Here is a 26,059-nt window from a genome sequence, read left to right as displayed (position 1 = left end):
AGGAAAGTAAATTAGTTTGCAATGTTGGGCTTCCATTCAGGATGAGCAGATACCTTGCTGTGGTGGCAGGGAAGCGGTAAGCTGTTGGGAAAGCAAAAAAAGCCTATATAAGACAGCAGGGTTGTATTGCCTTCAGCAAACTGAGTTGTGTTCAGGCACGCAGTATGACACACAGTTATTAATATTCACCAGTAATTTTTTTATTCTTAATAGAGACCATGACTGTGAGACAGATAAAACACTGTATCAGTCCTTGTTTAGAATGACATAAGTGTGATTTCTAGCTTACCATTCAAAAGTGATGAAAAAACTTGCTTGAAAGAAAATATTTATGGAGAAATCTGATCTTTAACTTAACCCGTTCATATGCCTTACCACAATGTGGATTGTGGCGCATACACTAAACCAGTTACCTACAGCTGAATCCAGCATTTGTGTCAGTGGGAGCTATGGAAAGCAGTCTGATTTGAAAATGAGGTTTTTTTTTATTATAGATGCTAATCTGAAGATGTGCACTTTTTCCAATTTATAAGAAGTATCAATTTTTGTGGCAGATTACATTATACCCCAATATTTTCTTTTACTTATCAAGACTAATCATGATTCGTAAGTAATAGACACATATATGGGTAGAGAAAACTAATAGAATTGATTGGCTTTTTGCAATGTGGTCATGGTTTATACTTACAATGTGTATTTCATCTCTTACAGTTTATCTTGCTTCTTGTATGAGCACATCAGAATCATGAATTTTCTCTGAATTACTCTCAATGAAGTGAGTTGCTTCTGGCTTGACATTTTGTATGTTAAACCCATGAAGTAAGCAATCCTACAGTGCAGACCTGTAATTTTAGCCAAGAGTTTCCCCTGTTTCAATAGTATCAGTCCACACAGCTTTAGAATACAAAGGCATCCAGGGATTCATTTGTGCTTGTGCAGTGTTGCCAATTATTTTATTATACTGCTACATTTAACACCCTTTTCCCAATCTTTTTAAAATACTTTTGTTTAAATGAATGTTCTCACTTGTACCGTCATGTCACCCCTTCTGAAAGAAAATTTAAAGTTTTCTGGATGAGTTGCTGTGCTGCACTGGTAAGAACTATGACTACCACTTACGGTTTTTTGAGAGCTACAGTACAGAAACCAGCTTAATATAATTTAGTGTTGCATTAGGTCTCATTATTTTGCAAACACGCAGCTTCTTCCATTCCTCTATTCATTTTGGGTTTGGCTGCCAGGAAGTAAAGGGAAAATCATCATCCATATAAATTGAAGAAATCTCAAATATTGAGACCTACTGTATTGCACTCAGCCCCTGTTACATATAGAAAAAAGTGGACCAGTGTGCAAGCTCACAGTGGCTACATTCCACAAAAATACATTCAAATTTACATGAAAGGTGGAGGTTTCTGTAGCACACACACCTAAAGCTTTTCCAATAATAGTTTCTCCTGTATCCAAAGACAAGAGACTAAGAATGATTGTCCTGTTGCTGTCAATCCTATACATTGTTTATTTGTACGTGATTTAAAGTAACATAAAGCAGAAATAATTGGTTTTCCAAATTTTCTTCTCTTTTCTCTGCCTATCCTATGAAATAAATCTGTAGTAGTGATACTTTGTTCTTCTTAGAATCCTGATTCTGGTTTTTTCTGCCTGTTGATCTGCTAACAGTGGTTTGTGTGCTGCTTCCTCAGTTGTTCAATGAATCTGTTTTTCTTTGGTTAATATTTTGGTCAAATTCTCAACAACTCTGGAAATTAAAATTTCATTGGTTTCAGGAAAGCTATGGCAATTGTCACATATTAGGATTCCATTCTGCTCTTTAAAGAAGATTAAGAGCGGAAGAAAAAGTAGAGTGTTTCAAACTGCATCCTGCCTCTTTAATTCAGGATCCAGCAAATTCCAGTAGAAGTATCACTGTAAGAGAGGGCCACAGATTATAATTCTTGTTTTTAAAAAAGCTCTGAAAATACTGCCTTACTTCACAATTTTGAGAATTCCATTTGCTATTTTTAGTCTTTTATCTATTACAAGTGTGTTATGGACCTCTATTAGTATATGGTATTATTCACAGTGTTTAAGCTGAGTATTTTGCTAAGGATGAAATATTATTTGTCTGTAGAGGGATTCCTTGTGGAATATAGGATACCCCAGGAGAGCTTGGGCGTCCCAGGGCTGCTGCAGAAGTAACCCTGATGGGGCCTCAGGCTGAAGACAGGCTTGCAAGGCACCTGCTAGCCGGCAGCCTTGAACAGCCTTGGGAAAAGGTATACACTGGTCAGCTCCCCCGCTGCTTAGAGGCTTTCTGATGGGAAAGGGGCGTGAACTTTGGAAAAAAAGTATAACTTGGTGTAACCGAATAATAAAATGGGGGCACGATGCTCAAATCGTATCGGTGTTCGTATCGTGACTCTGGCTGGATTCTCCTGCTCCCGGGACTCCCCCCCCCCCTCCCCCGCTACATTTGTCCAGCAGTTGTTCCTGTAATAACTATTTTTATGGTCTCAGAGTTTCCAATTATATGCATCAGTATGACATCATTTATATTTTTTTGCTGTTTAAGTTTCCATGTTTAATACTGTTTTAGATGTTAACATGTTACCCCTAAAGGCACAAAAATTTCCTCCATAATTGTGTGCTCATTCCCTGTTGGGTATTTGTTGTTACGATAAAAATATCACAAATAATATTTACAAGGAGTGCCTAATAGCAAACATATAGATCAGGACACATTTTGCTAAACAAACTTTAGTTCTGGCTCTATTTTGTGTGTTTTATTAATGTCCTTTACACTTTGAATCTCCTGTTATTTTCACTGCTTATTAATCTGTGAGAACTTATTCTGAAAGGCCTTTTAACTAATTATTGCATATTGCATCCTGAAGGGTATAATTTGGGCATAAACAGTCAAATCTAACCATCTGTGCCCTACAAATGAGTTTTTTGCTATGTACGTTTTCTTTACTGTGTGTTTGAGCTAAATTAATTTTTCCTCTAGAAAAACTTGGGGAGTCTTCTGTGTCAATCATCGTGTTTGTCAAGCTAACCTAGCATTAATATCAAATATCCTTGCATCAAGAAAACATTAAATTGATCTTTCACAATTTGAGGAGTGATTGATACCTTGAAAAGACTGACATTGCATGGAAGGAGGTAAAGAGAAAGAAGCATTCTTTTGTGGCTGGATTTTGCCATCTGGCAAATATAAGGTCTATAGCCAGGTACCGGACACACCTTCACTAGGCAATGGTCTGAGCTGTGGGCCTGAAGCCTGTTTTGCAGGAAAAAAAAGGCCAAAGGAAATATTTAACTTCTTAAATTTCAGGTTCTGATGTTTAAGTTACTGAGTGGAATAGCAATGACTCTGTGACCTTTTGGCAAAATTTTCAAACAGGCATTGTAAACTTTACTCTCTAGTGTAAATGCCAATTAGCAAGAGCATACAGGAGAAGGAAGGACTGTCAGGAGGAAGAACTACTTAAGCAAACAAAGAACATATAAATACAAAATGTGATTAAACTGAGTCTCCTGCCATGCTGACTACTGAGAATACTCTTGAAGGTTAGCACTACTCTAATACAAGCAGAATAAACCATGTAGGATAGTACTCCACAAGACAGTCACCACTATACAACAAAAACAAGGAAAGCTGTAGTTCTCGGGGGAGGGAGGTGAAAGGGAAGTAACCGAATAGGAATCATATTTAAAGAATAACCAGTTTTAATGCTGAGAAAAATGCTTTAGCCAGCCTAACTCTAGCTAAATACAAAACTTCTAAAAAAGCACTTAATGTCATAAAAGCTTGAAGACTTAACAATCCAAGGCATGGTTTGGCTCTTAGCCAGACAAGCATGCAGCCATATGATTCAGTTTAAGACCTAGTAATTCCACTGTCCTCCTTTCTGGATCAGTAAGTAAAAGCCAGACAGAAGCATGGAAAGCTGACTCTTCACCTTCAAACCTTGAGGCGAAGAGCTGCTGATAACACCTGGTGGAGCTTGAGGGCAGATTTCCTAGGCTTCTGTGCAAAGATTGGTAGGAAGAGAGAAGAGGAACTAAATGGATTCAGGCACCATGATAGCATAGAAGCAACTCTTTAGTAGCTGTGGCATCAAATGGTATTCAGAAGTAACCAGAGATGTAAAATAAGTTTGTTTGGTAGATGGAACTAATCTGTAGAAATTGGAAAAGAATTTAAGGTCCTGGTACTAGATCCCATCATAAGTAAATATTACTTGTATTACTTCTTTCTGTTGATATAAAAAATTCCTGATACGCAAATAAATTCACCCTCAAAGTGTGTTTGAGGGCTGTACCTATAGGTAGCATCTGTGCCAGAGTTTCTCATTGTCTCAGAGAACATTAGTGTGGTTCTCTGTCTTTATCTCTGAATTCAATTTGAATAATTACATTCTGATACTAATTCACATTCAGGGCTTTTCTTGTTTGTTTCCCTTTGGTTGTTTCCTGTAAGAAGCCTAAAGGAACTTAGGAATGAAAGAGCAGAGAGATTCTTCAGTGAGTCTGCTCCTTTGACTTTCAGTGTTTTCCAGCATTTACTCCGTGACAAGGCACTAAGAACATGTCTTTCCTCTAAAACTTACCCATGAAAATTTGATTTCAAAATTACTTATTTAAGAGCTCAATATGGAAACATCTGTCTACTTCGGAAGTACTGCTTTCTTTATGGGCTCCATTCCTCTTCCAGTCACTTCCATTAGTTTATGAAATCTTTTCTCTCCATGGCTTCTCCCCTGAAAAAAAGTAAAAAAGAATGTTCTTTTGGTACAAGACTAGGGAAAAAAAGTCTGATTTTCTTCACAGTCTTATGGACTCTGACATTCTGTATGCTTCTGAGCAGAGAGAATGTGCTCTAGTATTAAGCACAATGCACAACCTTAAACAGATACAGTGCTCTAGTTGTGCAGCTACTTGGCACTTGTCCCCTTGAAGGTAATTAATTGTACTAGAGCAAGACGACAGAACAATTAGTTAGTAGAGCCAACAAGCAGAGGACAGCAGAACAAGAGCCACAGGGTGAGATTTTGATGGGGGAGGAGGCAGAGTTCTCTAAAGGAGGTTCTAATTATTGTGACAAAAGAAACACTGAAGAAGAATTGCTGCAACAATTCAAATGAGTGGGTGTAAAACTCAGCTCTGCATGATGTAGACAGTACTTGAATAGGGATCTAAAAAGACCCCTACTTTATGCATGAGATGTTGCTCAGTAAAATGTCAAAGGACTGGAGAGAGCTGGAGGTGAGGGTACAATTTTAGAGGGAAATTTGCAGCAGTAACAGAGAAAAGAAGATTTGAAGTACTTTGCTGCACAAGAAGCCGAAGAGAAAATGCTGAGGACACGTATTTGTAGAACAGGGGAGAAGACGAGACTGACTAACATGGGGTAAATAATGTGTAAGAAGTCTATTGCACTACAGAATGAAGACAAGAAATGGGAAAATAGGTTGTTACGAGAGAGGTTTTTGAGAAGGCTGATTTGCCCATGGGAACAAGGAAGGGAAAGGGCTGATCAAGGAAAAAAGCTGTGTGCTAGAAGTCAGGAAGTTACAGAAAATCTGAGAGTAGCCAAAAATTAAGAAGGTTAGACTTCAGGGCTCTGGGGTTTTTTATAGGCGAGAGTTTTCTGCAAATAGTGAAAGGTTGTCAGGACATACCAGGATTTTGAAGGAAGTGGACATAAAGTTCTAGCAGGGGAACATATTGAGGTCTGAGCCACGTGTGTGATACAGTCATGAAGAAAACACTGGCAGTAGACAGTTCCCTTTTTCCCATAGAAACTGAAAATATTATCACCAGTTTCTAAATCCCTCATAAGATCTAAGTACATTGTATGTTTCCGCTCACTTGTTTTCAAGAACAAGGAAGCAGATGAGGAATAAAGATATAAATAAAGAATAAAAATCAGTTCAAAATAAGGAGAGAAAAGAGAAGACCTTTGCCAATAGCACCAAATGGCATGGCCAGGAAATAAACTTTCTTACTTATGAATATCTCATCTCAAGGATTCAAGGAGAAATTTATAAGCAAATATTAATAAAGAAGTTTAGACATGTGGTGTATAGGCAGAAACATGTAATTTTAACTGTCTCTATTTTCCATCACATGTGACTTAAATACTGTAAAAAGCCATGAGTATTTTCTTTTGACTAACTTAGATTATTGTTTCTGTGACAGCTAAACCAGCAAAATCATTGGCTGTTTTCTGCTTTGTTAAAGACAAGTTTTTTCATTTGCTTATACATTTGCTTCTTTAAAGAGAAGAACAATAGCACTGTATCTTAGATATCACTCAGAGGTAACTGCTCTTAAAGTGCTTAATTTAAATTAGTTATTAAAAACCAGCATTCCTTTCCCAAACATTACTGTGTATATCATAATTGATTTTTTTGGAAGAGCATATATTCATTTCCAAAGGCTTTAGTCTTTAGAGTAGCAAGTAATCAGGACACAAGCTACAGATAAAAATATTTATGTCCATAAATATGAGCTACTCCCTTTTCCAATGTTCACATGGGTAAATACCAGAGGTGTAATGAAGACAGAGAGTAATTGGTTAATGATTACACAGAGTAAGAAATCAAAACCAGACATTATGCAAAGAGAATTTTTACATTACAACATTATGTTTTCAAGGCAGGAGAGCAATTTGTCAAAGCTTCTAAGCCGGCTAGCAATGCTTCTGTAGTTGAATAATAGTTTGGATGAAAGAATCAAGAAATTCAAGTAGAAAATGGCCCTGCATTTATGAAAGGAATGTGTTGGGGGATGTAGTTGAAATTAAAGCCTCTTTATGAACAAATGGAGTACCCTTTAGAGTATGCATGTAGTATATTTTTCACATATTTATAATCAGTACAAGATTTCTATTACTCCTAAAAACTAAGCATCTATTTTACGTTAGCAATTATAATTTTATTAGTTACCTACCACATTTAAGAAAACCAAAGATGCAGACAATGACATTTAATCATTAAGAACACAGTGTTCTGGTGTCATTACAATGAACAATTATTAAAAACAGGACAGAAATAACAAACTACTGATAACCCTGGTCCGTTATTCACTAGATATTATAATGTATTATTTCCTCACCATGAACACTTTGTTCTGCAGCATAAACTTGACAATGCATTTGGACTGGGACTCCCTCTCAAAGCTGCTTTTTAAGGACCCATAACACTAATTATAAATTACAAAGTTGGTTTGTGTTTATGGACCCATCTTTCATATTTTAATTTGTTGCCACCTCATCTCATTTGATAAAAACTGGCTTGTAGAATGATAAAAATGTTTAGCTACTGTAAAATATTTCTAGTATACTTAAAAGTATTTTCGTAGAATTTGGGGTTAAAACATGTTTTCTTCAGCTGTGTCCACCAACCAGGTGTAAAATTTCTTTAAATGCACTTGGAGTTTCCCCATAGGGCTATTTCTGAACTTCACTTAAATAATAATAATAAAAAATACCCCAAATCCAACAAAAATAGGATATTTTCTAAGGATGAGCGTATCAAATCAAAGCAGTTAGTATGCATATTTAACAAAAAAACCCAAACAAAACCCAAACCCAAAAGAAATAACATGGCAATTTCAAATCAATTTTAACTGTAGAAAGGTTAAAGCCTTTCTGTCATACTGTAGCAAAATGATTTAGCTCTTTTGACCATATCCAAGAAGTTAATAATTACTTTCCATTGCTTTCCTGTACATTTGAAAAATGTATGTGTATAAGTACTTAATATTTTGAGTTTAGTACTCACATATTTTCAATTTCCTTTCATTGTGGAAGCAGTGACAGGTTTAGCCTTGCTTGTGGACCTACTTTGGCTGACCATAACACAGCATCCTCCATATGGAAATTGTTCAGAAGATGTAGGAGGTGTTACTTGCTCCGTCCTTACTGCAGTTTAGATTGTCATACAATCATTCATTTACATAGCTCTTATTTAACAGATTTTGGACAAGCAAAGGGGATAAAAGGGGCTGACACTGCTTCGCATTATGGGATGTGGAAATTTATGTAGGATTAGGTAATTATGCTCTTTCAGCTATATCTTTGGGACTTGGAAACACAGTAATTACAATGTATTTAAAGCATTTTCTGTTTAAAAGAGTAGCAAATATTTGTTACAAATACTCTCCAGGTGTCCTGTCACACATGATCATTATTCTCCTGGGTCTGCTTTACTAAGGCGGCTTTCAGCAAGTGAGCTGCAATACTGACAGTGCATGGATCAACCTCCCATTTGGATATTTTTACCACTACAGAGTGCTAGCTCTTGTTTTATTATGTTCTCTGGTCCATTTAAAAATATTTACTTGCAAGTTTGCATGTAAATAAACAGCTGCTAAAGAACTTTGAGTCAGTTATAAAGTATTGCGTGTATATTAAGGAATAAAATCTTGGATCAAAACCACTGCACTGCAGTAGATAATTAACCTAAGCCTGTGAGGGAACTTAATCAGCTTAAATCAAAGGGCTTGTGACTTTGCAACAAAGGTTACCAGGCTGTGCACAGGGAAATGTTTCTTGGTGGACAATGCACAGCTTCTCACAGCTTCTCCTTATTTCCAGTTGCCAAACTCCACTGAGGAAATTCTTAAATGCATCACTGCCCACTATTAGACACACATACACTGTGTAAAGAAATGTAAGTATATACTCTATCTAAATATTATATTTAATAATTATACACATAACTATAGCATTTGATGCATTCAATGCAGAGTCTCACATATATGCAACCACAATATTGGAATTAATGTTGTAGGTAATTCATTGAATTTGGGTGACAAATGGTAGCCAGGGGAGAGGTGGAAAACAAAAGTTCTTTAATACTGCCTCTGCATTGAACTGCAGCCTGCAGTATGAACAGACAAATAAATAGGGAGCCCAGAATGAGTTCAGGTTTTCGCAGTGTGCCTTCAGCATGATTTTCTACCAGCTCTTTGGTAGAGATTATGTATTTCTCCAAGCTACAAATCACTTGGTCTTTCCAGCTACACACAACAGTGTCTTGTCTTTATTGGATGTCTTGGCAAATTGGTTAATTAAGTCAGTACTAAAGCAAAATTCTGTGCAATCAGATTGTGACAAGGTATCACCTTGGTTGTGTCTTTCAGAATACACACCTGAAAAGTGCTTGTCTGCAGTATCAGCTGTATCGGCTTCTGAACAGCCATTGCTTTTGCCTTTTAAAGAATGGGATGGGACTAATCATCTTCTTCCTGTGGTAACTACAAAGTCAATATCAATCAGACAGTAACTACAAATGATTTATGTTTACTATCACAGCTGTCATTTGTCTCCAGTCACTTCAGAGAGTGGATTTAGAATTTTATTTTTACACTTTAAAAAAATTTTAGGTATTTTACATCACGTAATTGAACTTTTCTCTTGCATTATGTTCTATAAATCTGGCATTTTAAAAACCCCACATTGTTTATACAGTGTGTGACGTGAGATGCAGTTTTTATGTATCTATGTGATTTTATGATTTGTCAAATATGCTTGCTTGCCCCAAACATTTACCATATGTATCTACACATGTAAACAATGTATCTGTAGTACCTTAGAATGCTGACTCTCTTTTTCAGCATAAACATGGTAGACACCTCCTGTTCAGCCTAATGGTCACTGTTTCTCTTCTGTTCTAGTGCTTATGTACCAAAGACAGAAGCAGGTCGTTGCAAGTGGGCAGCAGTTCTGGAAGATTTGGAGAGGATCAAGACATCCAAAGTAAGTTCATAAAACAGTCAGCATTTAATCATAGAAGAAGATAATCAAATATTTAGCGCTGTACTCAGCTAAGAAGTGCGAGTGGGAGGGAGAGGGAAAGGGATGGTGTTTGTTAGCTAATGTTCCTAATTTCAAATCTTGTTTTCTTGTAGGATATTGATGTCAGTTTATACACTGCAAACGCAGATGAGGATGTAAGTAAACTTCACTTATGACCACAAGTAATGTTTAATGTCATGGCTTCATTTCCTTACTAGAAAATTTCTCCTAAACCAGACTTGTTCTAATTTGATAACTGTGTCTAAAATCAAATAAATTGCCTTGGAATAAATAGTTTTTCTAACCAAAGTGCCTATGATAAATTATGCAAGCAGGTATTAATTATTTTCATTTAGTCATTGCTACTAAAATTAATCAATTAAAAAAGATGATCAAGGCCATGTTGGACAGGGCTTTGAGCAACCTGGCCTACAGAAAGGAGTCCCTGGGCATAGCAGAGAGATTGGAAGTACAGTATCTTTAAGGTCCCTTCCAACCCAAACTATTCTGTGATTCCATGATTCAAAAATATTTTATCAAATGCTAAAATAATGCTGGTATTCATTTGTAATTTAAGGGAGCATGACCTCCTTACCCATTCTGAATTCAGATCTCTGAGTTAAAGTGTTAAAACTACTAAGAATAATATCAATTTAATTCCACTATGTTTAGTTATATGCCAGGTTCCTATCCTAATTAATTATTTTCCTATGTTCTTCACTAAGACACTGTTTCACCTCATCTTAGCAAACTGCTTGGCCTTTTTGTTCTTAGCTTTCACAGTGCATCTCTGCAGATATTCAAATGTATTTGAACAGTAAGAAAAGATGCCCAGTAAGTAAAATTCAGGCACTTTGTGGCTGATTTTATCTTAGATTATATCTCACTTATATTATACTTGTGTTTTAAATTATATCATAAATTATGTCCTACATTCGCTTATTGCTTTTTAATCATAAAACTATTGCAACTGCATTTTTTTTTTCAGGAAGAATGCCAAGAACTTGTAATGAGGTGCTTTTTCTTAGAGACAGCAGTGATTATTCAAGAATGTCGTATCAAAAATTGTAGTAAAACACAGGATGTATGGAACATATGGAAAAATGGAAATGAAAGCTTTGAAAAAAATAAGGTAAGTAACACCAACAGTCTGGAAAAAAGGCAGAAATACCTCTTTTTTACATAAAGAGTGGGATGGTAGAGATGAAAACTAGTGAGATTCCAGTAACCTGCACATGTAACAATGAAAAATCAGACATAAGTGGTTTTTAGAAAAGCACTTTCAGGATTCCCATCAAAGCAAATACTTTTGTGCATGCATACATATGTCAGGGTGTTCGAATGTGTGTGTATAAATGACAGTTTGCAGTTCAGTACCTGAAGTCAGATATATTAGACATATGCAGAAAAGTATCCTAATTTTCAGAGGGACAGTCATTTGCATCCTTCACTGAAGTGATGCACATCTCAAAGATGATCCTATTCAAAAAGTAAGCCAGGAACTGCACAGACCATAATGACCATGGAAACCTCCACTAATGATTTCTGCAGCCATTATCTGCATTGGAATTCTTCCCAAAAAGAAGGCAAAAAAATTAATTCTCTGTCAGGACAAATGGATCAGTATCCTGCTTTATTATTTGCATTTTGTTTTTCAGTTGACTTCCACAAAATCAGAAAAATGCAAAGAATGTGAAGAATATGAAGAAAAAAATTTTGCAGAATTTGTACAGAATTTTGTAAAGGTTATACAGAGGGATTGCAAACACTGACCAAAAGACGCAAGCTGGGAAACAAGATTCTTACATGAACATCTTCAGAGAAATTAGATTATCACCAAAAATAAACTGGAAAAAGAGCACAATTTACAATCCTCTTGGCTATCTCTTAGTATATCTATTTCCATTGTGGTTTTCAGGTAAAATCAATTACTTCTTCTACTCAAGAACTCAAAGTCAAAAGTTAGAATATTTATTTAAAGACTCTTCCTTGCCCTTTCCCCCTTTGGTACAATGCTAGCATAAGGGCATTAAAAATTATCTCCAGTCTTCTCACAGAAGGTAAAGCTGGTGCTTGGTTCTGCTGTCCAATGACAACATGTTTTGTTCCTTCATTTGTTACGTCTAACATGACTTTATTCATTAATGTAATGACTACAACTCCTTTATCAGTTACCAAAGATTTCAATTGAAATTTCAACCAAAGGAATGTTAATTTCATTCTCTGAACAAAGGAGGTGACCAAGTCTTTTATGCACTTAAAAAAACCCCAAAACTATGTGGTAGAAATCTTTCCTGTGAAGTAGGGTTCGTAACTTTAGTCTCCTTTTGGGAAAGAACTTTGAAGGCACAAATCACTTTTGACCAGTTACTGGAAATCTTAACTATATTTCTATGACTCAATGCAGTCAGCTGTCCTCTGGTATCTCTGCTGTTTCCCAGTCTTCTTTGGGCTCTTTCTAAACTAACTGCTTTCCTCATGATTCATATCCATGTCATACCAGCTGCCATCCATAATAAGTAATTCTTTTCTCCAGGCACTTCCATTTCTCTATCTTCAACTGATAAATGGCTGAGTCATTCAGCTGTCCACTTACCAGGAAGGAAGTCTCAATCTCATTATGGCAGCAAACACACTGTCTGCTTCTCTCTTATTGTTGGGATGCTCCCAACAGTTAATCTTTAGCACTCTGAGGAGATGAATCTCCAGTAAACTGCAAGAGGAAGAACATAAATGTGAGCATGTGGGATGTCATCTTCCAGGGGACTTGTAGACAGACAGGTTGGTAAATTTATAAGCACATTGATGTCAGCATTAATCACTAGTAGACATATCACAAAATAAATAAATTATTTGCCACCACAAAACATCAACAACGGAAGTGTTTATTACGTAGTTTGGATGAGATAAAATGGTCCTACATTTTAAATTTTTCCTTAATTCAGTATGCACTGAATATGATTTCCCTTCCTGATGTCATATGCACAGGAAAGGTAACACCAAGTTACAACTTCAGTCAAAGAGATAAAGGGACTTTCCTTATTTCTAGCTTTGAGAGAGCAGCATTATACTCATGATGGGAGAACCAAAGAGCTGCTTTGCTCAGAGTTTTCTTTATCTTGACCATTTTGAAAATAAATTTACTGATTAATTTTATTTTGTTTTTCACTAACGTATTTACCAGTGGCAAATATTTTAAATACTGTGAATTTGTCTTTTCAAAAAATATTGCTAAGTCTGTGACCCCTCAGCTTGTCACCCTGTTAGCCACTTTCTGTTGGACACTGGCCATATCCCTTTTATTTCATTTTACCTCCACCTGGTCCAGGTGCATATTCTGGAATGAAAAGAGGCCATTTTCTAATCTGCCCAACATTTCTCCTAGGGCTTACTTTTTCCTGAGAGCTAAGCAGCCAGCTTTACTACATCCTGAATCCAATGGTTACAATAAATTGTCTGATTGATATAAAGGGTGGTCTAAATTAAGGCCAGCTTGTTATTTGTTTGGGGTTTTGTTTGGTTTTTTTTTTAATTAGGAAATTCATATGTATTCCAGAGGAAAAACATGGACGTATCTGATCTGACTTCTTAGTCCTGTAGGCAGAACAGTAAAAACTGATTCAGAATGGCTACTTTTGAAAGTAAACATCCCCAGATTGAAGAAGGTATTTCTTCTATAACAAGTTTGAGTTATTTGTGTGGCATTTACTAACTAATATTTTCCAACTGCTGTTGGCAAAAAGTAAGGAAAAGATTAAATACTGCATTTTTCTCCAATTAATCCTGCTCAATTTGGGACTAAGGTGACTCACAGCAGACTGTTTCTATGTACAGAAAGAACAATAACTCTACCTTTTGACATTAGAAGAGAAGAAAAAAGCTCTTCCACAGAAGTTTTGGACTACATAGTTCTGTGTTCCTGACTTTGCAATAATTTAAAATCTGCTTTTCCTTTCCATTCCTACTATTTGGTATCCACATTTCTTTTCTATATCCTAACAGGACAATGCAAGTAGCATTATCCTGTCTGATGTCCTCTGCCTTCTTGTTTTATTGGACCCTGAAGATAAATACGAGTTGTTCATCCATAGAATGTTGCCTCTAGTGGCTCCCAAATGTTCAAGCACCTATTGATCGTGTACTGCTCAGATGATTTCACAGACATTTTAAATTCTGAACTACAGATACATTTCTTGTGGGACCTTCACTGTTTTGAGGAAAATATAAAGAAGGAATTCTTTACATGCAGTGAGATAGCTGGGGGATCAACAGCAATTTCAGATTATCCATCTTGTTCATATGGTTATGTGAAGCAAAATAACTACTAAAAAAAAATGTACTTTAAGCAGCTCCATGTGGCAAAAGCTCAGAGAGACAATGAATATTTGAGTCAGCCAGCCCAATGTACAGTGGTAACACTTACAAAGGAGGGCAAACAGTGTATTTGAGATCTATATATCTATATAGTATATATAGATATCAACAGGCATTCTCCATGGATAAAGCACTGTTTCAGCTGCTTCAACCTTCAACCAAGGGTTCAGGTTCAACGTTAATAGCACCCAAGGTGGGTAGTTACTGTAGAAACCACAACATTCCAAGTACATCAATTACACACACAGTTGTTGTTAACTCATTTGTCCAGGCAGCTGCATCATAGTTACTGTGGCTCTGCTGCCCACTAACCCCAAACTAAGAGCCCTGTCATCCTAGTGAATCTTTGACTCTAAAACCCTTTTCTATTTAATGTGGGCAACACCCCAACAAAATGAAGCTCTTAATATTTAGTTGCATTTCTCATAGGAATAATACAGAACAAATATATAGGAACAATATGATAATAAAGTAACCTGAGATTAGCCTAGTTGTATTATCAACAACTCCTGTATCACAAGACTTGCCCCCATCACAGTTATACTGACAGGTGACTGAGCTGCCAACCCCTTCCTTGTAGTATCAGAAACACACGGAACATGAAACATCCACTACAGGAATGAGAGCAAAAAGGAGGAAGGAAAATGAGTGCAAGCCACCTTAAATGATAACAGTGAAAGCAAAATTATTCCAACCCACTGTGAATCAACTGCACCAGATCTTTCTGAGCAGCAGAATTCAGCAAGGGGCTGGATGAAAATAAGGAAATTTGCCTGCAATTGGAAAGTTCAACAGTAAATTTCAAAGAGTACTTCCCAGAACTGCAGTCAAATCATTCATGTCTTCATCTTAACAGGAGCTAAAGGCAGCTTTCTTTGGACATTCCTGTCCTGAGTCTCTGAGTCAAGGTCATAATAGGGTATCTTGGCAGGAGAATTAAGAATGTGAGAATGAATTTGCTGCTCAGAACAAGTGGATCAAATCAAAGCAAGAGACACAAATTTCATTGTATCTTCAAGTTGATATTGGTGTTCTTGAGAAGAGAAATAATATTAATTTTTATCCAAAGTGGCCTTCACTTGCAGCTTATACATATGAAGGCAAAACTTAGTAGCAATAGGAACAGCATCACATGCTGGAATTCCTGTACAGCATCAGGAGACTGATCAGCATGACACCGAGCCATACTTGAAAGGGACATTCTGTAATGTCTTAAAGGGTTATATCTTCTCTAGAGGCAGAGAAGAAACAAACTTTGCTCATATGAACTCTGTGGCATTTTACTCTCATGCACTTAGGGAGGAAAAGAAAGCAATAAATGAGCAAGCTAAGCATTTTTTCAACAAAAAGTTAAAATCAGCACCTTGAAACCATCTCCTTCCAAATAGTTTCCTTCAAACAATGTCAGAGAATCCACCTCTTCTTATCAAAAGGCTTAATTAAGCCAATAATCAACACCTTAAATAAAGACAAAAGGAAATAAATACATTTCATAACCTCACCCTCTTCTGCATGCTTATTAGATGTGGTATTTTCTTGACCAAGTCAAGCCAACCAGGAATCAATTGGCTTTCTAAAAATGAGGGAAAAGATGAGGCAATACAGTAAAAAATGAAAAATCTGCTTAGATGACTGACTTACCTCTGCCATGACATAAGCACCTCACTACCTCTAAAAGTTAAAAACATATAGGAGGAAAAGGAGTGAAGTTAGAACATAAACAGAAATCAGGGGTTTTCTGGGAATTTTCTTGAGAAATACAAAGGCTAAAAAAGTTTATTTTAACTTTAACATACAAATTACTATCTTATACTGCTTCTCTTCCTTCTGAGTCTGAATCAGATTTTCAGAGATGAATGGTGACTACTGGGTTAAAGCTTTAAAATCTCAGGCAGATGATGAATTGGGAGGGAAGCAGCCAAAGAAATATCAGGAGTTATCTAATGTGTGAGGCATAATCTTTAGAACGTGTTCTCATAAACAAAAGAAAAGAATTGAGTCATCCTGGTTTAATTGATTATAGTCCCTTTGTAAAAACATATCCAACAGGAATGCATCATGACAGTTCCTATCAATTCTGATGCTAATGTCACCTAAGGAAAGAATTGAATCTTTCAATCCTATTCCTTCAAAATCTGATATTAATAGGGAACATAAAAGTGTTTATATTCAGTGGGATGTGTCCACAGTTCTTCAAATTTCTAAACCTGAATATTTATTTAAGATTTATCTTGTAACACAGTCTCTCATTGTATTCGAATTCCCTAGGCAAGGAAAAACAACAGCGTGGTTTCACCTCCAGACTGTAATTCCACAAAGTCCTCAGCCATACAAATTTTGCCCCTTTTTTTCTTTTCCTAGTGGGACTTAATACTCCTCAGGGCTTTCCTGTACATTAGAACTGTTTCTAATGTACTGCTTTTACAAGTTTTAGTAAAGGAAAACAAAGAACTGCAAGCAACTTCTTCTAAGTCAAGATGCTTTCTTGAAATCAAATTTTAAAATACATTGACAGTGTTGCTGAAAGAACCTTCATTAGACCGAAATACAGTATTTTGTTGTCAGGTGAACAGAAGCCATCAGCTTGCAGGTTTTTTTTATTTAAAGTCTTTCAGGAAACAACTGCATTCAGCTTTTCAAGATGAAATATTGTATATCAGTAATCCTTACAGAACCTTAATGGCCGCTCTACCACACACGACAGACCTCGATAAAGTGACAAAAGAGAATTTAAGAGAAATTTAAAATATACTTATGTCGTTGAAATATGACACAAACAATGATAACATTAATTGAGTGTATCTGTGCCACAGATAAAACTGAGAAATCATTCTTTTTAAAAGTTGCCTTTCCCAGCTCTTCTAAGAGTCACATACTCCCTGCAGTTAACTGAAATCTATAGTCTTGCAGTAATACAGGACATATTAGTAATCCCAGCTCGGGGGTCTTTTGAGCCATTAGTTTCCCAATGAGCCAGAATTTTCTGTATCAAGAAAAGAAAAAATCTAGTATTTCTTATGATTGGTAGAATCTACTGTTTTTCAATGCAGTACTGAGAAGTGAAACCATACTTTTGGTCAATCTCAAGGCATTCAGGTCAGTGTATTCAGTCTGTAGTACCTGAAATTCCCCTGTCCTCTGAGGCAGTGATACTGAATAGCAGTTGTTAATCATAATCCATTAAAACAGCTGGGAATTTCTTCTCCTCGTTAACCTTAATTGTGGCTTTTAAAATCGTATTTTCCAAAAATCTTCTTTTTAATTTATTAGTTGAAGATAACAAATGAGAAATTACATTTCCTTTGGTTGTTCCTTTGGCAAGCTTGCTACAACTAATTCAAAGAAAATTAGATCATTATGAATAATTTCTGCAACTTTTTTCTATAACAAGCTTCATGCTTTCATGCATCATTTGACATTTTAAAGTTTTAACTGAAGTCTTCAGACAACATTTCTCTCTCTTATAATTCCTACTGCAGGACAGTGACCGGGCTTTATTTTACCCCAGACAATCTTCCTAGCAGTAGGTATCAGTCATTTGGATAAGTTAACTTAACCAAAATCCCTTGGCTGTAGGGTAGTTTTATCAAATTGCATAATTCCTTTTTAGGACCTCATCTTCCAGTATTTTATACCACTAATAAATTATGAAGATCTATCTGGGACAACTTAGACAGAATTCAGTGAATTTCTGAAGTTGTTTGTAAGTTTTAAGTTCTCCAGCTACAACAGATAAGATGGAGATGTTAAGCACTGTCTTAAAGACCTAAATGGGGGGGGGGTTCAGTTTTTTGTCCCCTTTTTTTCCCCATCGTGACCTTCTGGGATCTTCTGAAAGCACAGATAATTCTGGATAGTCAGTGACTTATTTCAGCAGTGGTGAAGGAATCTTAAGCAGACAAACTTCCACAAAGAGGGCATCAGAGCTGGGACATAAGCTTCCGCAGATAACACGCTTGTATAGGGTCTCAGTTATCTGGTGACTGACAGTTAAGTCAAGCTACAGAAATGATGCCCTGTCCTCCTCAGTGCACAGGGAAAGGCACCATCACCAGCAGCCAGTGGCTCTTTGGAAACAGCTATTGAGAAGCCATAATTTCTGTCTCTGTGCAGCAGAGCTCCTGGAAGTCCCACTGCCAGCCAAGTAGGATGGTGATGATAGCTGTGAAACTATCTTGGAACATGGTGTTTATACAGAACATTTTCTTCCAGGAAAGCTGCCTTAAAATAAAAATTTCAAAGCTGTGTTCTCTGGACTTTATGAAAGGCCTCTATGCATATACAAATAAAAAGAAAGGCTGGGGAGGCCAACAGGCACAGCACAGCCTATTTGGGCTTGGCCACATGAATTAATGAGTCTGCATTTAGTCCCAGAAAGCAAGGAGCAATTTTAAGCTGCGTTGACCTAAAGGGACAGGACACAAATAATAGCATTGTTGACAAATATGCTATAAGATAGGATGAAGGCATAGAAAGTATTCTTTTTCCCTCTGGTCCTTGAAGTTATTCCAAACACTAAATATTAAAGTTGACAATATTTGGAATTTAACACTCAGATATCTGTGACTCCTCTCACTAAGCTGTTACCTGCATCTTCCAAGTCTGCACACCATGACCAACTCAAGGAGTACTGTATGTTGAAACCAGAGCATTCTTTCTCCCTGACCAGCTACAAGTAGCATTTCAAGTGCAAACCAACTCAGTAATGGTAATCTCTAACACCTAAAGTACTTTGTAACCACCACAATCATCCAAACTCTGGGAAACTGAGGAGGAAGATAATGCACAGCTGTTTTCTTAGCTGCATATCATGCCCCTGAATGCTGAGACTAGCAAATCTCAAGGTTCTGAGATAAAGGAAGTAAGAACTAAGTAACATATTCACTGTTTACAATGCCAACCCGTGCTGGGAACACTTTTGTTTATTAATGATAAAAAACAAGATCTGCCTTTACCCTTCCCACCTTCTTGATTCATGGTAAAAAGCATTGTATGTGCTTCCTTCTACAGCCCTCTTCTCTTTAAGGGAGTTACACTTCGCACAATAGTTAGGACATGGGGACATATGTTGTAACTTGTAACTTGAACAGTGCAGCTGGACAATATTTCTGCAAAGAAAAGGTGTTTACTTCAAACAATATTCTCTCACAGCTGTTGCTACAACAAAAGCATTTCAAGAGAGCTCAGAAATCTAATCATGCTTCATCACTGGTTGTTTTCTGGTTTGTAAGCAGAGTTGCAAATAATTTTTTTTACTTGAAAATATTTTCTACCAGAAACATATTGCATCTTCAGAAACAGTGTTTGAAGCAACTTAAGCTGAAGGTTTATTATAAGTCTACTGATGTTATTGTAAAAAGAGAATAAATATTTTTTGTCAAAAATCATGTAGCGAAGTAGTTTGCATTTTTCGCAATTCCTAGGAAAATACCTTGTGGCGTATAAAGAGTATAGATTACATTCTCAAACTTTCTCAGTACTTGAGGGAAATTTACAGTGGTTTTTATTCTCTACTCCAAAAAGTCTTACTGGAATTTTCAACTTTCACTATCTTCAAACAAACAAAAAAAGGCAACTATAAGTCAATAATGGTTCTCAGTCAATCCAGAAAAACCGGCTCAACAGTAAAAATCTTGGCTGTATCTAAAGCCGTTAAGAATTTTCCATTCCTTGTGTAAATGTAAAACTCAATCTCCTTTGAATACAAGTGTTTCTTGTAGATTTTTTCCAAGATTGCTCAAATACTATCTGATATGTACCTTTGGCAATAGTTCTACAATGAATTGTAAACTCATTCTTGTTTTGCAAATATAATGGTAAAATCCACATTGTGCTTGAAATTTCTTGTATTTTTCCTTGATGAAAGACCTGGAAGTGCTTTTTACTAATTAAAATCAGAGATGTGAGTTGTCCAAAATATATACAAGTGCTTTTAGAATCAAAGGAGATTTAACTCCATTTTTATTCCACATACAAATACTCAAAACTTTCTCAGAATATATTCTAACAGGGCAACATTACTGTAAAACATAAGTCTGAATTTTTATAACTTCTCTGTAATCATTTCAAGAGTTAGAAATTCAATAACACCCTTGCTGAGGGTAGAGGGTTAAATAAAGAATAAAGAGAAAATTTTTAAAAATTGATAAGCAAAATAAATTATTTGAACATGAGCCAGATGACTATAATTTAATTTTAGTTTTGTATATTACTAATTTTTTTGTCTTATCATCTTCCTTATAGTCTCCCTTCCAGCATTTCTTTGAGTTAGGCTTTAGGCTTTTAAAGAAATCCCTTAAAGCATATGGTTACACCTTCAGGGTTAGATCATGCCTCCAGGACACAGCCTTTCATTTGGGTTGTGAGAATGGCATTATCCTGCTTAGAACAAGGAAGTTGAGGAGCAGTGAGATGACAACTCCTTGGGATGAGAAGCAGAATTTACAGAAGTCTGTGCATCACCAGCCTTCTGCTGTGGACAGCTATCAATGCTGTACTGTTTAGATGCCTTCTTTTCAGGAATTTGAAAGAATTTTATAAAAGCAAAAGAAAATGAGAAAGGTAACTGAGACGAGTCACTGCTAGCAACTCCTCTGCTGTAAGGGTCAAATTTCAGACTGATATACAACTTTCAGCTAAAAGGATATTCCCAACTACAGCAAAGTGGTAAACTCACTCATGGCCAGGCTCTTGATCGCAGGATCAAAAGAAAGAACAACTAATATTTTCTCTAATTAAATTAGTTCCTTTTTCCTTGCTATTTAACCTCAAATATATTTATAAATAAGTCAAAATTAGTAATCTTTCTATGCCTGCTGACATAAATATGTAATTTGCCTCCTTACCCTCACAGTCCTTCTTTAAACATAGAGTTGCTAGAGGTGTAATCTTTCTTAGGGACTCATGTGAACATACATAAGATCCAATGTTAAATGGCAAAAAGCAGACAATGCACATACGAAAAGTTCTTGTCAGCTGTGCACTGTAATCAGCCAACAAAGAACCCCTGAACATCTCTTATCCCCTGCTACTGAAAATATCTAACTAGCTGTCCAGCCATCCACCTGTCTTGCAGGTAAACACTTTTGGAAGTCCCCCTGCTGAGGAGGGGAGTGAGTGGAAAGATGGGGATGTGTTTGGCCCAGAGGTCAACCCACAGTACTCATTCTGTGCACTGTCAGTACAGAGCTATTGCCCTTTTGAGCTCAGAGGCCTGCAAATTACAGAGATCCCTAATCACACTTCACTGCACACAAATGACCTCTCAATTTATTGTTCCATCCTCAACATGCACTACTCAGCATATTCAGTGCACTAAGCACATTTTGGAGTTGCTGTGGATTAAAGATTAACTGTGACAAACTGAACTTTTCAACCAAGTATCCAAAGGGAACATACCAATTAAGCAATGCTGAAGTTCCATGCAGACAAAGCACACGTTCTAGTAATAGCTTTCCAAACTACATGGCCAGGAGTAATTTGTAAGCTTTACAACCAGGTTAACAAACTGGATATGGATTCTCTTGTGCTCCCATTTCTATGTCTGTGTGGTCCCAGAGAGGGTTTCTTACCAAAGTGAGGGTTAATGAACAAATGTATGCAGTCCTTTCCTCCCTGCAGAGCCATCACACTACCACAGAAGAAAACGCAAATGAGTTTTGACTGTGAATGTCCTCAGACCATCAAAAGGAAACCTACTCTGAAAGATTAATCTGAGCTCTCAAGAGCATTGCAGGCTTAAGCTGCATATTAGTGTTTAGTATTTCACTAGAACAGTTAAAAAAACACCAAAAGTGAAAATCTTTGCTGCATTCTGGCCCTTCATGTTGGAGGATTTCCCAAACAACTTCTAAGAAATTAAAGGGGTATTTATTGTTATTATTACTGCAACAGTAATAGTTGACATAAATAGAATCTGTCTAGCTCAGTGAACTATATAACCTCTTCTTGGAAGTGTTCAAGTAACACCAAGTTTATTAAAAAAAAATTCTTGAAACACATGCAGTTGTACAACTTCTTTCATGGAACAGACAGCAGATGATAAAATTATAACCATTAGACTAAATCACAACAATATCTCTCTTTAAATCTTAGACATCCATGATACACTTATTAGAGTACCTGTAAATTAAAAAAATAAAAAGAAAAAAAGTAGCACTAACAAAACCAGAAACAAAAAAGGCATGACTGGGCTGCTGATCTAGCAATAGGATGAAGGAATGAGTAATAAAAATCTCTCTTTCAAGCATATTTTTCTAGTAAGCTTGCAAAGTAGACAGCTCATGAGTGCCAGGTTGATTTGGAGAGAGACATATTGTTGGGGGTAAATGCACAATTTCTACGAAGGGATCAAAATTATCCTTGAACTGACAGCTGTAGCTGAAAGACTGAAAATAACCCTTGTGTTTTCAGTGCTCACACACTTCGTCCTTTCCTACGATTTCATTTTTAGCACATGCTTTATATACCTCATGATTAGTCATGAACACCCAAAGGTGTTTGTAGTGCTGTACTTAGTAGAAGTAACTTTAGAAATTCCATTACTAGACTGGGTTTTTGCTGGATCAAAGTTCTAATGAAAACTCATTTAAGATAATAAAAAACTTTATACCTATATTTTTCTAGCAAATTTTGATTAAATTTAATAAAAATAGATGTGAGATGAGATTTTTTTCAGTCATAATGGGCAGGCAATTTAGTTGCGAGTGTTCTTTAGCAATGTGCAAGGCATATAGTTCTGCAGGTGTAAGTCAGGCACAGACCTGAATCTTTTTTTTTTTTTTGGTCTATAGAGAAGCATGTAAAGATATTGTCCATCTATTAAAGTATGCAAAGGAAATGGATAACTGTCATGGGATTGCACAGAGAAGATTTACATCTTCACTAAAGAATTTGGAAATGCCATGAAACATTTGTCTGTTCGTGTCCGAGCATATAAAACACTTGTCTTGGAATTCCATTTAGGTAAAGGCTTCATAAGCTCTGGTTTAGAAATCACCAGATGGTTGAGATTGAAGGGACTTCTAAAGGTCATCTGGTCCAACCAACTCTGGTCAGGCAGAGTCATCTAGAGGAGGTTGGCCACAACCATGTCCAGTTGGCTTTTGAGTGTCAGTTTTCTTAAACTATAGAATGACAGATAATAGTAATGGATGGTGTCATGCTTTCGTTCTGTGCTGTTCACCAGGAAATTAAGCTCCTTGTGAAGAACATAAAAACAATTAGTTAGTTATACTTTATGTTAAGTTTGTCCTGATTCCTATAGCATCCTGGAAACAGCAGTCTGACTCATGGTGTTTTTAACTCAGCCCACTAGGAACAATATGCCAATAGTACTTATGAGAGTGGACATGATAGTGGGGGTGTGTATAAATAAGATCAGTGTTCTGAACCTTAAAAAATGGCTTTAAAGAGAATTTTTTTTTTCATATTGTATTCTGTGCATTTTAACTGCATTACACATCTGCTTGATGGTCAATAAAAGCTATTATAAAGAATTTCAGATTTTAATTATCACTCCTGGATTAATATTTTCATAGAAAACAGCAACATTTTCAATTTAAGGATAGATTGGAAGTTTTGCATGTAATTGCTTAGTGTACTCCTTCCAGATTAAGCCAAATGCCTTGGCTCTCTTAGGTACTTAGCAACACTATAGACAATTAAAACAGAAAAGCACAGACAAAAGAGCTCACTGTGCATTGAAACACAGCACAGAAATCAGACAGACTGATCTGCAGTTTCAAGAGGGTTTATTCCTATAATGCAACCAACCAACAGTTGACACTTTACATCTGATTTTACCTTGGCATATGCTCCTCTAGCTAGGCACTGGGAAGAGTTTCCTTTCAGATCACACTTAATACTGCTCCCTTTTATGAAGTACTTCCCTTTGAACAAGTAATTGAAAATACTTGAGTGCATTTCATTATAGGATTATCTCCCAGTCACATTCTAATAGAAATATATTTATTGTTCTGCAAAGACTTGTTGAGCAAACAAGAAAAGCCCTTGCCCTTCACTAGTATTCTATTTACCTGAAGTCTGATTTAAAGAATTTTGATGGCATGGGCATCTCTGTGCAGCATTATTTTTTCAAGATGCCTATTTAGAACTTGTTCAGCATTAAAGTTAAGTCAATTGGTTACTTTCAGTAAGATTATAATAATTTCCTACCATGCACATTAACAACAAGATGATTCCACACTATTGGACTACCTTATAGCACAGAAGACTAGAAGTTATATAGCAATGAAAACAAAATTGAATGTGAGGCAGAAAAAGGATTGTATTTTTCAGGGTTGGAAGAGATAGCATGGGGAGCTGGGAGAGGGAAAAGGCTGGTAGAAGGCAAAAGAGTATTAAGCAGGTTTAACTGAGAAGGCCTGGAAGCAAGCTGTCCATGAAAAATATGGCAGCTTAGGTCTTGTGTCTGAAAGACACTTTGAAAGGTACCATGAGGAACAGGAATTTTTCATTTCCCCCTTCCCCTGTTCCTCTGCTGACATGTTTTCTCTCCACCTCATCCCGTACTCCACAACCCATCCTAGACCGAGAACTCCACCCTCCTCCCCACCGCCAAAGGCATCGTAATATCCATCCCCCATTCCCTGCCTCTGATTAACCTGCTTTTCTTCCCTGCCCTTCTGGGCAAGGAGAAACTCCTGAAAATGTGGGTTGAAGACAAGACAGAACCAGAAGCCGAACCCAAAGATCTGTGGATCTCAGAGAATAAAGCTTTCTGACCTTTTCCTGGCAGACCTGAGGCAGATGTGTTGGTAGGACAATATCTGCTTTGGATTTGGGCTATTTATATGGGCTGCCATTGCCTTCCTCATCCTCACATAAGCAGCAGCATGTGGGGCAAAGATGGATTCTTTAGACCACAGCAGTCCGTCTTTGCCCGCTCAGGCACAAGCTAAACATGCAATTTGCAGCACCTACAGACGGACGCTGAAGAAAACCAAGCAAGTTGTATGCATATACAAGGCACTGTTTGCATCCTACAATCCTGTTAAGTGTCCTCAACAGAAGAAGCTGACTGGGTAGGCAGTAGTGCATGGAAATTTGAGAGCAGCTGTATGACATTTCAGGCCTCGAAGGCAAGCGTGTATACAAGTGCTGTTATCGATATCTTAGAGACTTCACCTAGGACAGATATCATACTCATCAGGGCTGCAGAGAGCTCCAGGTGAATCCAACCTGTCCCCCAGTTTTTGCCCTGTTTTTCAGTTTTCCTGCTTAGGGAATCAGTTGATTCACCCCAAACACAAGAGGATGTGTAGGTAAAACATGTTGGTTCCTAATTCTCTCAGATCTTGTTTCCCACCTGTTCATATTTTGAGTCTTGCCCTCCTGTCTCTGGCGCTTCCAGCTCTGCTTCATAATCTGCCATTCCCCAGTCTGTCCAAGCACAGTTTCAGGACAGGCAGAGAAAGATCTCATCAAATCTGAAGCAGGAGTTAGTCAGGCATTAACTTGAGAGACCCTGGAAATTCTCAGTATTCATCACTGAACATAACACTTCACTGAAGGGGAAAAAAGACATTGAGAAGTAAGAAATTATTCTTTTTGGGGGGGGGATAAAAGGGGAAAAATTATCAGTAATGACTCTACAGTACTTTGAATATTTAAAATGCTATATACTTTATGCATTTATGAGGTTGATTACAAAAATCACAATCACGAGAACAAGTAATGGGAATGTGGTGTGCAGACTAATCTTAAAACTTGGGAGTCAAATTCCAAATGCCTAGAAATGAATTTCCACTCAGTCCCCTATGAATTTACTCACCACAGTACCAACAGGACTACTTGATCAAAGGAATGTTCTCCTATTTAATAGTGATTACATATTATGTATTGTAATTATTGCTGCTC

At 36.8% G+C, this 26,059-nt stretch overlaps 1 protein-coding gene across 8 annotated transcripts in view; it reads left to right on the top strand.

Annotated features, from left to right (window-relative positions):
• The window catches only part of IL15 (interleukin 15), a 40,114-nt gene extending 19,762 nt beyond the window's left edge, over positions 1 to 20,352 (top strand). For 3 of the 8 annotated variants that reach the window (XM_032108789.1, XM_032108786.1, XM_032108792.1), the window contains 6 exons: positions 9,151 to 9,260; positions 9,685 to 9,766; positions 9,919 to 9,960; positions 10,580 to 10,639; positions 10,794 to 10,937; positions 11,464 to 20,352. In XM_032108789.1, coding sequence (XP_031964680.1) covers positions 9,151 to 9,260; positions 9,685 to 9,766; positions 9,919 to 9,960; positions 10,580 to 10,639; positions 10,794 to 10,937; positions 11,464 to 11,577 — 552 coding nt within the window. In that variant the 3' untranslated portion in view covers positions 11,578 to 20,352. Of the gene's footprint in view, positions 1 to 711; positions 776 to 9,150; positions 9,261 to 9,684; positions 9,767 to 9,918; positions 9,961 to 10,579; positions 10,640 to 10,793; positions 10,938 to 11,463 lie in introns of those variants that run through there. The other 5 variants (XM_032108788.1, XM_032108787.1, XM_032108790.1 and 2 more) reach the window with 3 other exon arrangements.
• The last annotated feature ends 5,707 nt before the right edge of the window (positions 20,353 to 26,059 follow it).

Source organism: Corvus moneduloides, chromosome 5, assembly GCF_009650955.1.
Source record: "Corvus moneduloides isolate bCorMon1 chromosome 5, bCorMon1.pri, whole genome shotgun sequence".
Taxonomy (NCBI): Eukaryota; Metazoa; Chordata; class Aves; order Passeriformes; family Corvidae; genus Corvus; species Corvus moneduloides.
This window is presented reverse-complemented; position numbering and strand designations above follow the sequence as displayed.